The 15,449-nt window shown below is 38.1% G+C and overlaps 2 protein-coding genes across 2 annotated transcripts; one reads left to right on the top strand and one right to left on the bottom strand.

Annotated features, from left to right (window-relative positions):
* Positions 1-993: 993 nt before the first annotated feature.
* Positions 994-3,185, bottom strand: rhogc (ras homolog gene family, member Gc). The gene is made up of 2 exons (XM_052592657.1): positions 2,836-3,185; positions 994-2,536 (listed from the first exon to the last, which is right to left on the bottom strand). The coding sequence occupies exon 2, from the start codon at positions 2,511-2,513 to the stop codon at positions 1,938-1,940; it is 576 nt and encodes a 191-aa protein (XP_052448617.1). The 5' UTR covers positions 2,514-2,536; positions 2,836-3,185; the 3' UTR covers positions 994-1,937.
* Positions 3,186-4,499: 1,314 nt separating this feature from the next.
* LOC128005086 (calcium uptake protein 2, mitochondrial) lies at positions 4,500-15,321 on the top strand. Its single transcript, XM_052592652.1, has 12 exons — positions 4,500-4,826; positions 7,115-7,250; positions 7,432-7,463; positions 7,621-7,696; positions 7,860-7,907; positions 8,973-9,055; positions 9,511-9,564; positions 9,644-9,738; positions 10,129-10,300; positions 13,955-14,063; positions 14,181-14,338; positions 14,646-15,321. Exons 1-12 carry the CDS (start codon positions 4,632-4,634, stop codon positions 14,745-14,747), a joined length of 1,260 nt encoding a protein of 419 aa, XP_052448612.1. The 5' UTR covers positions 4,500-4,631; the 3' UTR covers positions 14,748-15,321.
* Positions 15,322-15,449: the final 128 nt, after the last annotated feature.

Below are 15,449 nucleotides of genomic sequence, written 5' to 3'. Positions count from 1 at the left end.
AAAAAATGCAAGTATTAGTTCTTGTTGTGCATTTTGACCAGTTAATGGGAATAGTATTCTTAAAATGATAAATAATTATTCACAGTATTTAGAAGTGCCCACAATAACAATATCGTGCATATTAATTACTGTGATATATCGCATTACTGAATACCGGCACGTCTAATTCCAACGAACCACTTTTCTTCTAGTTGTACATCACCTATATGAAAATATAAATGGTTTATATATTAATGAATATGAATAAAAATAAAAATATATTTAAGATAATTTATTAGCCTTTTTTGCTTTAATCTTGAAGTGGTTTGATGGAATCAGTTGTGGGTTGAGAGACCAAACACTAAAATGTTACATCATCCATGAACGTGAGACGTACCAACTAAGACATCCCATCCTAAAACAAATGTTAAGCATTCAGACCTAAACATTAGACCGTTAGTCTAACAATGCCTCAACACAAATCACACATACCCAGCTGATGGTTTTGTTTATCTGTGAAAGCATTGTAAAGAATCTCAGAGAGATGCAGCTGTTCTTTCTTTCTCCCACTTGTTCTTTCTCATTCCCTCTTTCTCTCTGCATTTACGCAGAACGTCATGAACAAATCTGAGGTCAAAGAACAGAAACCAACCATTCTATTTTACTTTAAAACTGGTTTATTTTCTCATGCAAGTGGAGGTATATTCTTAAAATAATGAGTTTCAAGAAATAAAAACAGCTTTAAAAAAAAAGGAATACAAAGGGGCCAATTGTTGGTGTGTTATTGATGTCCTATAAACAAAATTGTTGAGAAAGCAGCCTTTAACTTAAAAAAAGGAAATGTAAATAGCTGATGTTTATCATATAAAAAGACGACATTCAATATATAAAATTTAAATGTGGACCCAAATGAATGTATGAATGAAATTAATGTTCTGAGTTATTGTGTACATTAACTACAGTCTGGATGTTTCATTGTATAACGGAGATGAAAGACAGTGTTTATCTCCTCCATCAGTTCTTATCAGGTCACTTCATTGGAGTGAATCAACATTCAGGGTAAAATACAAATAATACAAATATTAGTGGCACTTCAGTTTCTAAAGCAGGGTTGTAAATTGTGAGGATTCAGGCACAATGATCCAAATACAAACGATCTTCATTTCTACCTTAAGAGTGTTGTAAAACAGCACTATATCCCTTCATTTACAGCTCTTATAGAAGGCAGGTAAGCTACAAAAGCTCTCTGTAAACTTTCAGCAGCCCTTTCCAGCAATAAATGTCAACTGACACCCAAAGTAGCACCTTAGATATAATGAGCAGAGAGGAAGGAGTTTATGAGATGTCAGAGAAGGGGCCAAGCACTAAAGGCACGCTGGGATTCCACAGAATTTCCTGATTTAAAAGTCAATCAACCCCACAAAGGCAACAATACAAGACAATGGCATGTTGTGGTATACGTAGGTCATCAAGCCTCTCAAATTAAAATACCATGCATATCAGGTGGATTGTGAGCCCTCCTAATTGTGTTAGTGATGCGGTACGGGAAAGACGGCACCTTCATAAGACATCCAGTCTGAATTTAGACCGAATTTACACTTTGGTGCATGAAATATCCTCTGAGTGATTCCTAAAAATATGCTGGGGTTTTTAAGGCTCTACAGCAAGGTAGAAGTCATTGATGCCTATAGTCCTTCAGACAAATCCACTCTACTGCCCTGGTCTGCCTGACTTTAGATTACAACACCGTATTCATGTCTTAGGTGATACATACATAAAGTTGAAGCACAAATACACCAGCACACAGTCTCTCTTATTAACAGTCTGTGCACTTATTGCTAACTGTAGTGTAGAAATACAAACATAAAGTGGTAGCAACACACCTTTGCAGAGACAATCACATGACACTTACATTCCACCCTTCATAAAATCTCTCTCAAGCACACACCCTCACGTAGTTATAACAGCACACATTTCTTGGCATGCTTCTTGGCATTGGGGTAGAGAACGGCCCTGACTGCTTCGTTGAAGACCTCTCTGACCCCCTCCTGCAAAAGGGCTGAACACTCCAGATATCGCACCGCACCAATGCTGCGGGCCAATGCGCTGCCCTGCTGTGGAGTGGTTGGACTCATCCCCTGCTCTTTCAGCTTCTCCAGAGTCTCCTTGTCCCCTCGCAGGTCTCTCTTAGTGCCTACCAGCAACACAGGCACACCAGGACAGTGGTGGCACACTTCCGGGTGCCATTTATGCCGGACGTTGGCATGAGAGGAAGGGCTGGCCACAGAGAAACAGATGATGAAGACGTGCGTCTGCGGGTAAGAGAGGGTTCGCAGGCGGTCGTACTCCTCCTGACCCGCCGTGTCCCACAGGTTGAGGCTGACGGCACGGCCATCCACACAGGTCTGAGTGCTGTAGTTGTCGAAAACCGTAGGAATGTATTCATCTGGGAAGGCATTAGTAGTGTAGGAGATCAACAGGCAGGTCTTTCCCACTGCACCATCACCAACAACAACACACTTTATGGTCTGCATTTTGTTGCCTGGCACAGAGGTCCCTGGAAAAGAGAGAGAGATTTCATAACTCACTATAGAAGGAAAAACATCAGTTAAGACTACTATACAACAGGTACATTTGCAGTTTGTCTGTATAAATCGAACAGACTATCCGTATGAATATTAGTTATTTTTACGTATGAGACCTCTGCAAGCAACAAAGACCCAAAACAAAGTAATAAATCTGTTCAGCTAGTACGTTAGCAACTGATCCGCTAAACAAAAACGGCAGGTATGGGAATTAGTAAGGCAGCACCGCATTAACCGTTGCTAAACGTGTATTTTTAAAAGTAAAACTCACTGTGTTTGGGTGGTCTGGGGAGCTGGATGAGTGTTTGCTTTGAGCTGCTCAAGTTTCCATCATCGCAGTGGCAGAGGCGCTTTGCTAACCGACTAGCGGATGAGCCTCACATTAATCAGTTATTAAACATAGACAAACAACTCACGGAGGTCTCTAACTAAGCATAACAACTGTACAAAACCTAAACACACCTACGAAGTCTCGAAATACTTTCAAATGAACATCATTTGAGGAAACTAAAACAAATTCTTCTATGTGATTCGCAGTCCCTTTCTCTCACTGGCTCATTCTTCAACTTACGTTACGGGCAACGGAGACGACATTGACTAACACGCCCATGTCGCAAAGGCCTGTGGGAAATGCAGTGTAGTTTGAGAGTAAAGAAAAACTACAAATGTTTGAATTTACATTTATGTAGTCATAATTTAATGTAAAATTAACACAGGTGTGACTGATTTACGCTCTTGAGTTACTAAACGTTTTATATTTTATATTGGTTTAACGCGACAATGACAGTATATTCTAGGTGTCTTTTACGACTTCCACTGTAGGTCCCATGTGAAGGCTTGCCCTATTACTTTCGGGTAACGTGGACGACATTGTTGACCAAGTAAAGGCAGGTGGAAAAGTAGCGATGCTTGATATTTTTATGCTGACCAGGGCCGGCTCTAGGTTATTTGGTGAGAGCCATATATATATATATATATATATATATATATATATATATATATATATATATATATATATATATATATATATATATATATATATATATATATATATATATATATATATATATATATTAGGGATGCACGATATTGGATTTTGGCCGATATTCGATATGCCGATATTTTCTAAATAATTTTGGCCGATGCCGATACCGATATCGATATATATACAAATATATACTGATAAATTTAAACTTTAATTTTACTGAAGAGAAATCCATGTATCTCTTCTGTACTGATTCTACCATAAATTTATTATTTTACAAATGTAGACAGACATTCACATCTGAAAAACAGGTCAATTATTTCACTTGGAGAATATCGGTTTGGCTCATCGGCAGAAATATTCATATCGGCCGATACCGATAATGGTCATTTTAAGCTTTTATCGGCCGATACCGATGTTGTGCCGATATTATCGTGCATCCCTAATATATATATATATATATATATATATATATATATATATATATATATTAAATCTAAAAATCTAAAAATCATATTTTGTATTTTGATGTAGCTGGTGTGTTGTCATATGATTAAAAGGTTTTTTACCTGCTGTTCTGTGTTTCAGAATTAGGACTTTCTACCCCGTCCCATCCTTTTCTCCTTCTCATCTCGCATCATCAGCTATACTACAGTCATAAATTCCCACAGTCTATTTAAAGTAGTTTTACTTTCCCATATGCCACACGAAGTATTTCACTTAAACTATTTAAATTAGGCTAAATGTTAAGCGGTTAAGCATGTTATTTAGTTGTTGATCTGTAATGTGTGGAACACCGTCATTATATGTATAAAAGTAATATATTTCTAATAAGACGTCATGTTTCATTACGCCAGAATATACACGGCGTGGCAACAAACCATTATGACTAAAAACGTCTAAAACATCAACCTTGCACTTGTACAACTCTGCAGATGCGACTTCAATGACTGTACAGTCCAAGCGTCAGGCAAGTAGTGTACAGATGCTCTCAGTCTGATGGGGGCGCCACATCACAGCGTCTTATCACTCTTAACTTCACTATCGACCAAAGCAGACCGATAAAAACTTCCCGAAGAGTAATGGCGACTTGGACCAAGTTAGGCGTTAGTTGGCGGAGTACAGTAAGACGTCTCTGGTCTCTCAGAAATACAGGGTGTGGTCGAGCTGTTGGAGCGGGTCTTGTGGCCTCTGTTTTAGCAAGCGGATTTATTCACTATAAAAATGAACCGCGATGGATACTCTGGCCACACGTCGTGTACGCGGAGGACTCGAAGGTAAACAAACTTTTCTAATCAGATACAACTTTTCAAATGACTTTTCAACTTCCTCAAACGTCATGTTGTCTGTGAAGTTAAAGACTGAACGGGCGTACTGTCATGTCCTTTGTTTGTTCGTAGAGTCATATGCTGATACAGTCATCTGTAATGTAACTTTAATACTGAAGTGGGACCGACTGATATTTACATTATTAAACGGGTTTACGCGTGTTTTAGTTGAAGCGTATCTAAATTGTAGCCTACGGTATGTGGAGGCTCGGTAAATCCTAATCTCTTCTGTTACAAATGGTTGTTATGTACAGTCATGGCCCATGACTGTACATAACAACCATCATGGCCAAAAGTTTTTGCAGTGACATCAATTTTGTGTTTTGCAAAGTTTGCTGGTTCAGTATTTGTAGATTATTTTGTTTATATGGTATACTGAAAAACAATGATAAGCATATAATAAGTTTTAACTGCTTTTATTTGGAAAAAATATAATGAGTCAATAATTACAGTGTTGACCATAGTTCTTCATAACCTCTGCAATTCGCTCTGGCATGCTGTTAGCTTCAGGGCCAAATCCTGACTGATGGCGATCCATTCTTGCTTTATTAGTTCTTGGAGTTGATCATAATTTGAGGGCTTCTGCTTGTCTACTCACCTTTTGAGAACTGACCACAGGTTCTTAATGGGATTGAGATCAGGGAGTTGCCTGGCCATGGATCCAAAATTTCAATGCAATGATCTTCGAACCGCTTCTTTGTCACTCTTGCTTTGTGACATGGAGCTCCATCATGCTGGAAAATGCACAGATCATCACCAAACTGCTCATGGATCGTTGGAAGAAGTCGCTCTTGCAGGGTGTTTTGTTACCATTCTTTATTCCTGGCAGTATTTTGGGCAGAATCGGGAGAGAGCCCACTCCCTTGGTTGGTCATCAGAGAAAATGACTTTGCACTAGTCTTCTGCTGTCCAATCCTTGTACTTCCTGCAGAATTTCAGTCTGTCCTTGAAATTTTTCTTGGAGAGAAGTGGCTTCTTTGCTGCCCTTCTTGACACCAGGTCGTTGTCCAAAAGTCTTGGCCTAAACAATAATTTAGAAACAATGTGAATGGAAACCACAACAACTTGCTGCAAACTTTGCAAAACACAAAATTTATGTCACTGCCAAAACGTTTGGCCACGACTGTACATATATTTTAGATAGTTTGGATAGTAACACTGTTGCCATCACATTGTAGGTGGAGCTCTGTCTGTATAGTGTCATATGAAACAGTAGCTACAATGTGTCAGCTGTGTTACTTAATTAAATGTAATACAGCTGACACGTTGTATAATTAAAATCTGGAAAATCTGACTCAATGACTCATTGTATAATGACTCATTGTATAATTAAAATCTGGAAAATCTACAGAACAAATTTTAAGAGTAAGATGTTACAGTCAGATCCAGGAGTTCATTATTGAAGTCAATACTCATGACAACATATTGCTGTAACCATAACAATTCAATAAACTGCTTCAACTATTTTAAGGTGTTCTTATGATATCAGGTGTTTTATTCATTGTAAACCTTTGCTGAAGAAAAAAATATTTCATAATTGTTGTGCAAAAGAAAATAACAAGTATGAAATCTTGAGGCCACATGTCTCTCCAGCAGTCTTATTCTAGTATTTATATATTATTGTAGTTCCTATTGAAATTTTAAATTAGTTTTTTTTTTATATTTATACTTTACATTTACATTTTAATTTTAAGCTTTAGAATTTTAAGTGCAGTTGCCTTTTTTATATTTTTTTTTTATTCCAATTCAACTTTTAAAGTTTAAGTTCTTAAGTTTAAAACTAGTTTAAAATTTTAACTTTAGTTTTCATCTTAATTATTTCAGTTATTTGTCAAACCAACATTTACCATTTTTTTAAAGTTTTTCATCTAATATTTATATTTTATATTAATTTAGCTTTTTTTCTACGAATGAAAATATTTTTGTATTTTATATTTGTGTATATACATTTGCTTACTTTCATATTTATATAATTTTTATATTTGTGTAATTTTAGTTAATGACCTTACAGCTCCCCTTCTTGCCTCCTGCGTTAAGTCATCGAATTGTCAACGACTCTTTGTTTAAAATGACACCAAACTTTCCCGTTTCAACATAATTTCAATATACTGCAAAGAATAGAATTCACAATTCAAATGTTTTATAATTATAAAGTCCAAGTCTAGCTCTAAATAGAGTAGAGGTGCATTGCTCATGAAACATCTGCTCTTTCTCTCCACTTTTGTATATCTGTAAAGAAAGAGATCATCACAGTACCAACAGTATCAATGAGACGCCTGAGGTTTAACCAGTTTGCCTCCATAATCTATGAAGAGGAGCCATACATGACACCCAGAGACTTCCTCCATTCAGTCATGATGGAGAAGGTGGACCGTAAGTGAAGTACCACCATATGGATGTGCGAACTCTCAAAAACAAACAAACAAACAGTCTCTTCAAACTGTTTCACACACTGTCTTCAAACACCACAACACGCCTCGAAGCTATTTTTCTGTTGATTTTTACTATGCTGCAAAATATTGTTACAGCAATCCTTGATCTGTCTCTCTTACAGAAAAACTACATAAAAAGATGCTGACTAAAGCAGTAAGTGTGTATTTTAGTTCACATGAATGTTACTCCAAACACAAAGAGACTTGTTCGAAGTGAATACTGTTATTAAATGATCGTGTATGATGTGTGATTTTGCTGGAAATCTGAGACAGTCAGAGCTTTGCCTAACATCTGATTGGTCCATGGACAGGATGTGGACAATATGATAAGGGTGGCTTCCAGGGCTGAGGCAGGAAACAACATGTTCAGAGGAATCGGAGACAGAGGTATATGTTAAGCAAACACGTGCCTCACAATTTTTACAATGGTATGGTTTATTAAAATATTTCTAAATATTACATGATTTAGTGATTTAATTAAAAATGTTAACATTGAATACTCATACATCTCCTGAACCTTTATAATAAATCTCCTGAACCACTGTTTCAGGGCTGATCTCTTACACAGAGTACCTGTTTCTTCTCACTATTCTCACAAGTAAGTATTTCCTAACCTTTTCACATAATTTCATAGACCATGTCCTATTAATGCTAGTCCAGAGTCTGTATGTCACTGTTTAGACTTCAGTGCTTTTAGCTGCTTGATTATCAGATGGACACACATTTTTAGTCATAGTGATTTGTAGCAAAAAATGGACACAAAGTTCAGCAGGACTTGTTCTGTACTTCACAATTTGCAGTTATTAGAGGTCTGATTCTTTGACACTGTATCAAAATAACTCTGCACTGTTCTGCACCACTACTGAATCAACAGCATCATGGAAAAAAAATCATTTTGGCTGAGATTGCAGTTTGAATAGAAATGTGATAAGGAAGAGTGACTGGCTGCTGTGAAATAATAAAAACACTATAAATGGTCCGTGCATCATTGTACTCACTGATTGCATGCAGTATTAAACATACAGCATGAGCATATAGTCTAGTTTGAATTAGACATCTGATGACTTGTTTTGTGACAATTAAAAATTGTTGATAAAATTATTAAGTGGAATAGAAATCAGAATATGTCCTTACAATACTCATTCCCAATAATTCACAGAAGACAGGTACAAAGAAAATGTACTCACTGTACAATCACAGTGAAGTCTGAGCACTGTAATTTATGGTTCTTTACCTGCTGGAATACAATCAACGATTATAGTTGATCTGCACTGGAACAGATGTACACAAATTCAAATTAGTCATGTTTTGAGCTCTATGTTTGTTGTTGATATAAAGTTTTCCTAATTTAGTGACAAATCCAAATATATTTTGCTATTGTACATGTGCATGTTCACTCAGTGTTTGCTATGAAAATAGGCTGGAGTTACCATAACATCAAAATTATATCACAGTTATATTAGTAAATTGACTAACACTGACCTGCAATACACCAAATCATCTCATTCATTTGCTTTATACTCATCAGTTTTCCCCATGTAGCGATACATTTTGTGTGTGTGTGTGTTTGGTGGTGGGGGTCTCTTTTGCTCAATTGAGGGGTCACAGATTATTAAGTCTGTATCCATTTGCTGTACTCCGTTTAACTGCACTGTGATTCCAGAACCTCAAACGGGATTTCATATTGCTTTCAAAATGCTTGATATTGATGGCAATGAGCATGTGGACAAGAAGGAATTTCAGAAGGTATGAAATGTCTTTTCATGTTAGATTATATGACACGGTTTCCTTCACACTCAAATTGATAAGTTTAATTGTTGTATAAAAACACTTTGTTGTAAAAGTGTATAATTATATGAAGGTGTGCAGAACAAAGAAAGTTCTCCTGACTGGATTTCTTTAAGTAATGTGGTCATTAGGGTGTATCTGCTTTGTGTTTCTGTTAATGCTGGCATGAGATGAGACTGATGTGCTACAGGTATGTAGGAGTGGTTGATGCATGATTGGTGCATGATAGAAACATCAGAAAAATGCATAAATTATTTAGAATTTAGTCTGATTTAAATGTTGAGTCTATTCACAGTAGTGAACACACGCACCATAGTGAACACACCCGGAGCAGTGGGCAGCCATTTGCATAAACACAATAGAATAAGGGTGAATAAGAGTCAGTTATTTGAACTTTGCTCTCTTTTTTGAAGCTGAAGAAAGTAATTCGACCGAGGAAAGAGCTCCTAAGGCAGGATGGGGCAGAGGTGGGTACATGTTGTGTGCCTAGTTGTGTTTAATATCAAAGTTCTGTTGTACTGAATAGCTTTGTCTGTTTCTTTACAGCTTTCAGACAATGTTGATGAGGTCAACACTACACTACAGGTGTTCTTTTTTGGAAAAAATGGCAAGGAAAAACTCCAATACAAAGATTTCTGCAGGTGAAGTAAATTTACCCCAAATTCATACTACCTGTGACTACTTTAATATGTCAGTGTCTGTATGATATAAACTATAATTTTCTTAATGAATAGTACAAAAATAGCATAATTGGTAGAATTTCCAAATTAGACTGTTTTTATTTAATGTAGACATGAGAGTATCAGAATACAGCGACATGTACTTTAGACCTCCAGTAAAAATATTTTCTTGAATATTATAGAATATATTATAGAATATGCTATTTATAGAATATACAATGTTCATATAAGTATACAAGTAAACCGCCTCTCTAACTACAACTGATATTGACAACTGACACTATTCTGTGTTTCAACTTTTGTTTAGCCTTGAGAGATGTATTGCAAGGATTGTTTTTTGGTTTTGTGCAGGTTTATGGAAGACCTGCAGGCAGAAGTGCAAGAAGTTGAGTTTCTGCGGTTCTCTAAAGGGATGAAGACTATGAGGCAGGAGGACTTTGCTGAATGGCTGCTTCACTACACCAATGAAGAGAACAATGAGGCATACTGGGACAACATGAAAAAGAGGATCCCTACTGGACAGGTAGCATGTTTTAAACGCTAACATTGATAGCCCTAAATATTTTTAGCATTTTAGTTTAGATTAGATTCAACTTTATTGTCATTGCACATGTAAGGTACAAGGCAACGAAATGCAGTTAGCATCTAACCACAAGTGCAATAAGTACAGGATATGAAGTGTCTACAATATGTTACAAATGTACAATAAATATAAGGATAAGGCAGTACTATGGACATAATTTACAGATGGATTATGTAATAATCTATGTAGACAGTGTTTTCTCTGGATGTCCTCAAGAGCAGAAAGTGGTGTCCCTGTGATGCGTGGGGCGGTTTTCACCACCCTCTGCAGTCCCTTGCGGTCAGCAACTGTGCAGTTCCCATACCAGACTGTGATCGCACACTGGTAGAAGTTCACCAGGATGGCTGAATACAACTGGTTCTTCTTCAGTGTCCTAAGGAAGAAGAGGCGGTGGTGAGCCTTCTTGACCAGGCTGGAGGTGTTTGTGGTCCAGGACAGGTCCTCTGAGATGTGGGTTCCCAGGAACATATAGCTGGAGACACGTTCAACAACCGTCCCGTTAATGTGGAAGGGGTCATGCTTTCTTCTTCCTGAAGTCCACAATGACCTTCTTTATCTTACTGGTGTTGAGGAGCAGGTTGTTGTCAGCGCACCATGTGGCCAGGTGCCATACCTCCTCCCTGTAGGCAGTTTCATCGTTGTTTCTGATAAGGCCTATCAGCGTTTTGTCATCTACAAACTTGAAGATGGAGTTGGATCCATGCTCAGGCTTGCCAGTCATGGGTGTAGAGGGAGTAGAGGAATGGGCTCAGCACACCGCCCTGTGGTACGCCGGTGTTGAGTGTGGTGGTGGCGGAGAAGGTGTGGCCTGACTTAACATGCTAATGTCCAGGTCCCCAAGTTTTGTAGTCAGCTTGGAGGGAATGACAGTGTTAAATGCTGGGCTGTATTCAACAAACAACATCCGTACATATGTGTTGTTATTGTCCAAGTGTGTGAGTACAGAGTGCAGCACTGTGCATACTGCATCCTCTGTGCTCCTATTGCTACAGTAGGCAAAATTGGTGTGGGTCCAGTGTGGGTTGGAGGCAGGCCTTGAGGTGTTTTAGGACCAGTCACTCAAAGTACTTCATAACAGCAGGTGTGAGTGCTATGGGGCGGTAGTCATTCAGGCATGTCAGGGAGGAGTGTTTCGGCACTGGCGCTATGGATGTGGATTTAAAGCATGTTGGCACATTTGCTTGGGTGAGGAAAAATGTCTGAGTTGAAAATGTCTGTGAAGACCCCTGGAAGCTGATCTGCACATGCCCTAAGTGCACGTCCAGGAATCCCATCGTGACCAGCAGTCTTGCGTGAGTTGATCCGGCTCAATGCAGTGTAGATATCTATAAAGGTGAGCTTGAGGGATTGGTGATCTGCTGACAGTGTGATCTTGGTGGCCGTCTCCTGGCTGTCACTATTGTATCGGGCATAAAAGTATTTTAGCTCATTAAGGAAGGAGACATCTGAGGATGTTGGAGTGGAGTTGATTGGCTTGTAGTCACTGATGACCTGGATGCCTTGCCACATGCATCGGCGGTCAGAGTTGGAAAAGTGTTCCTCTACCTTTTAGCTTGTAATTTGTACTTTTTAACACGAACCGACTTAAATAAAGTCTGATCTAAGGTCATCATTCCTAATTTGAGAGGAATAGATTCTAAATGTAAATAAAAAGTGGCTAAGAAGTTTTTTAAGGAAATTGCGTAGTTTTAATGCAGACACCACAACTCTGACATTGTTTTATTTAACTTTTATTCAGAGTGTGGTGACTTTCGCCATCCAGTGCTGGGGGGGTGCTCTTTCTGTCCAAAACAGAAACATGCTGGACAGGGTGACTAAGATGGGCAGGAAAATCACTGGATCCGAAATAAAAAACATAACTACCCTCACCGAACAGTACACCCTCAATCTGGCCCTGAGGATACTGGATGATCCATCCCACCCACTTTTTTCAGAGTTTTCCCTCCTGCCCTCTGGACGTAGATTCAGAATGCCCCGGACTAAAACTAAACGTGCCATTTTATCTTTTGTGCCAAGGAGCATACAGTTACTGAACAAATCAAGCTCAGGCACATAGATATATTTTAAAAGTGCACCTTTTACCATTTATTATTTCCTTAATTGTATGCATTTTTAGCTACTGGACTGATGCGCTGTCATTACTGTGTTGATCTTGTTGTTGTTGATGTCAATGTTCTGTATTCTTTATTAATCAAACCTATTCAACAAACAACATCCGTACATATGTGTTGTTATTGTCCAAGTGTGTGAGTACAGAGTGCAGCACTGTGCATACTGCATCCTCTGTGCTCCTATTGCTACAGTAGGCAAAATTGGTGTGGGTCCAGTGTGGGTTGGAGGCAGGCCTTGAGATGTTTTAGGACCAGTCACTCAAAGTACTTCATAACAGCAGGTGTGAGTGCTATGGGGCGGTAGTCATTCAGGCATGTCAGGGAGGAGTGTTTCGGCACTGTCGCTATGGATGTGGATTTAAAGCATGTTGGCACATTTGCTTGGGTGAGGAAAAATGTCTGAGTTGAAAATGTCTGTGAAGACCCCTGCAAGCTGATCTGCACATGCCCTAAGTGCACGTCCAGGAATCCCATCGTGACCAGCAGTCGTGCTGGGGGGGTGCTCTTTCTGTCCAAAACAGAAACATGCTGGACAGGGTGACTAAGATGGGCAGGAAAATCACTGGATCCGAAATAAAAAACATAACTACCCTCACCGAACAGTACACCCTCAATCTGGCCCTGAGGATACTGGATGATCCATCCCACCCACTTTTTTCAGAGTTTTCCCTCCTGCCCTCTGGACGTAGATTCAGAATGCCCCGGACTAAAACTAAACGTGCCATTTTATCTTTTGTGCCAAGGAGCATACAGTTACTGAACAAATCAAGCTCAGGCACATAGATATATTTTAAAAGTGCACCTTTTACCATTTATTATTTCCTTAATTGTATGCATTTTTAGCTACTGGACTGATGCGCTGTCATTACTGTGTTGATCTTGTTGTTGTTGATGTCAATGTTCTGTATTCTTTACGTCCTCAATGTGGTTAGATGTTTGTTGTGTCCTTTCTTTTACTATTTATCTATTGTTATTTATTGTTGTTTGTGCTTAAATGTTCAATGTGGCTCCACTGAGTGCAAGACAAATTCCCCTCGGGGCAATAAAGGTTCATTCAATCAGAAGCCAGTGGCCACTCTTCAAAAATTTCCAGCATATAGATGAGAAATTGTACTCTATGCAGCTCTCCATTAGTCATATTTCTAGAGTAGAGTGAGTGAATCTGATGTCACTCCTGAGTACATGATATTTAAAGTTCACCAAGAGTTACTATACATGCCAAGAGACAAATGGCATGTAGAGTAACTAAGTGCCATTTAAAATGAAAACCATCACCTGGCTAATATGATATAAGTTGAAAAGCATGGTTTATTGCATTACATTGTACATTTAAATTGTAAAATAAAAGTTAAAGTTATCAAAACCAGAAGTATTATTTGAAATTGTACATTCATAGCATCCTGTAGAAGTATTATAATTCCTTTTGTACATATTATAAAGTTTCTGACTTTTTTATACATGTATAATTTTTTTCTTTTGTCAGAGCATCACCTTTGATGAATTTAAAGCATTCTGTCTCTTTACCAACAATCTGGAGGACTTTGCCTTCTCAGTCAAAATGATTAATGATGCCAGCAGGCCAATAGGAATGGGTAAGACTGATCTGGATGCCAGCAGTTATTAACTTTTAATAATAAATGATTGATTATCCTCAATATATGTTTTGACCAGTCAAAATTGTATTGATTCACTCACTTTTTTCTCCATAGCTGAGTTTAAGCGAGCAGTGAAGATAGCGACAGGCCACAACCTTTCAGAGAATGTTTTGGACACCGTTTTTAAGATCTTTGACCTGGACGGGGACAACTGCCTGAGCCATAAAGAGTTCCTCGCTGTGATGAAAGACAGAGTACTTCGTGGACTCCGGGTGAGAAACATTTGGCCCTTTTTAATTGATAAATAATTCTTAATTTCCATAGTTTCATTTAGTCAATTTACAATGTTGTGATATTAATAATTTGACAAATATCATTAGTGTTAAAAATGTTATTGGTGCTCAAATCTGACATAAATGCTAATTTCTGTGCAAACAACAAGGCATATGATGAACAATAATTCATAGAGCAATTATAGCCAAAGCTTTTGACAGTAGTTATAAATCTTTGTGATTGCATGTAAGTGGCTCAGAGCAGTAACCGGTAGAGTTACTAGACTAATGATTGTGTGTTGTTTAGGTTCAGCCCCAGCATGGTGTTTTTGGTTACTGGAAATGTGTGAAAAGAGAGACACTGCAAGGAGCTCAAGAGGCTCTCCGTGAAACCGGCAGCCCAGTCTGACACAGGAAGAGGTTTGAGTGTGTGGCTGGTCAGTTGTGGTAATACCTTTACAATGGTTACATAGTCCAAAGAAAATACTGCTTTTGAAGTTATGTTGCTGTTGGCCCAAAACATAAAAAAGAAACAATATTAATATAAAAATTGGTGATTTCATGTTATGATGAGCTTTATTGGAAATCTGTGATATGTTTTTCTTTGAATTTGTGAAATGGCCTGTGAACACTCCAAAAACATTACACTGTCAGTTTATGATTTTTCTTGTGTGGATAACTGTTTAATAGGAAACACATTGTTAATTATATATATAGACTTAGTTTACTTGTGGTGTGATGTGGTGGCTTTTACTTGTCAGGATTCTGGACTGTCTATGTTGTGTTTTGCCCCTGTTTCTGTTCTAGTGTACCCTTACCTGGTCTTGTTCCTGTCCTCGTTTAGTTTAATTAGTCATCCCATACATTTCCCTATTTTCTTTAGCCCCAGTGTGTGCAGTCTGTGTTTGTCGGTTCTAAATGTCACTGTGCTACGTGCAACTCCTGGATATCCTGTGGATTATTAAAGATTGTTCTGTTTGAAATCCCTTGTTTCTTCTTTCCTCGATCCAAACAGTAGGCAACCGTGACATTACTATGGAAGCCCATTTTTTGCCTCTGAAAAAAATGTATTTGAGACTTTTTTTTCACAATTCTGGCTTTTCTTTTTCTC

This window comes from Carassius gibelio, chromosome A5, assembly GCF_023724105.1.
Source record: "Carassius gibelio isolate Cgi1373 ecotype wild population from Czech Republic chromosome A5, carGib1.2-hapl.c, whole genome shotgun sequence".
Lineage (NCBI taxonomy): Eukaryota > Metazoa > Chordata > Actinopteri > Cypriniformes > Cyprinidae > Carassius > Carassius gibelio.
The sequence above is the reverse complement of the archived record's forward strand: the minus strand, read 5'-3'. Positions and strand labels throughout refer to the sequence as shown.

Excerpts from the sequence above, each read along its gene's own strand:
- rhogc (XM_052592657.1), bottom strand. The coding sequence starts at position 2,513 with ATGCAGACCATAAAGTGTGTTGTTGTTGGTGATGGTGCAGTGGGAAAG.
- LOC128005086 (XM_052592652.1), top strand. The coding sequence starts at position 4,632 with ATGGCGACTTGGACCAAGTTAGGCGTTAGTTGGCGGAGTACAGTAAGA. Across the intron at positions 7,697-7,859 it reads CAGAGGAATCGGAGACAGAG|GGCTGATCTCTTACACAGAG; the intron begins GTATATGTTAAG and ends CCACTGTTTCAG. Across the intron at positions 9,565-9,643 it reads TAAGGCAGGATGGGGCAGAG|CTTTCAGACAATGTTGATGA; the intron begins GTGGGTACATGT and ends GTTTCTTTACAG.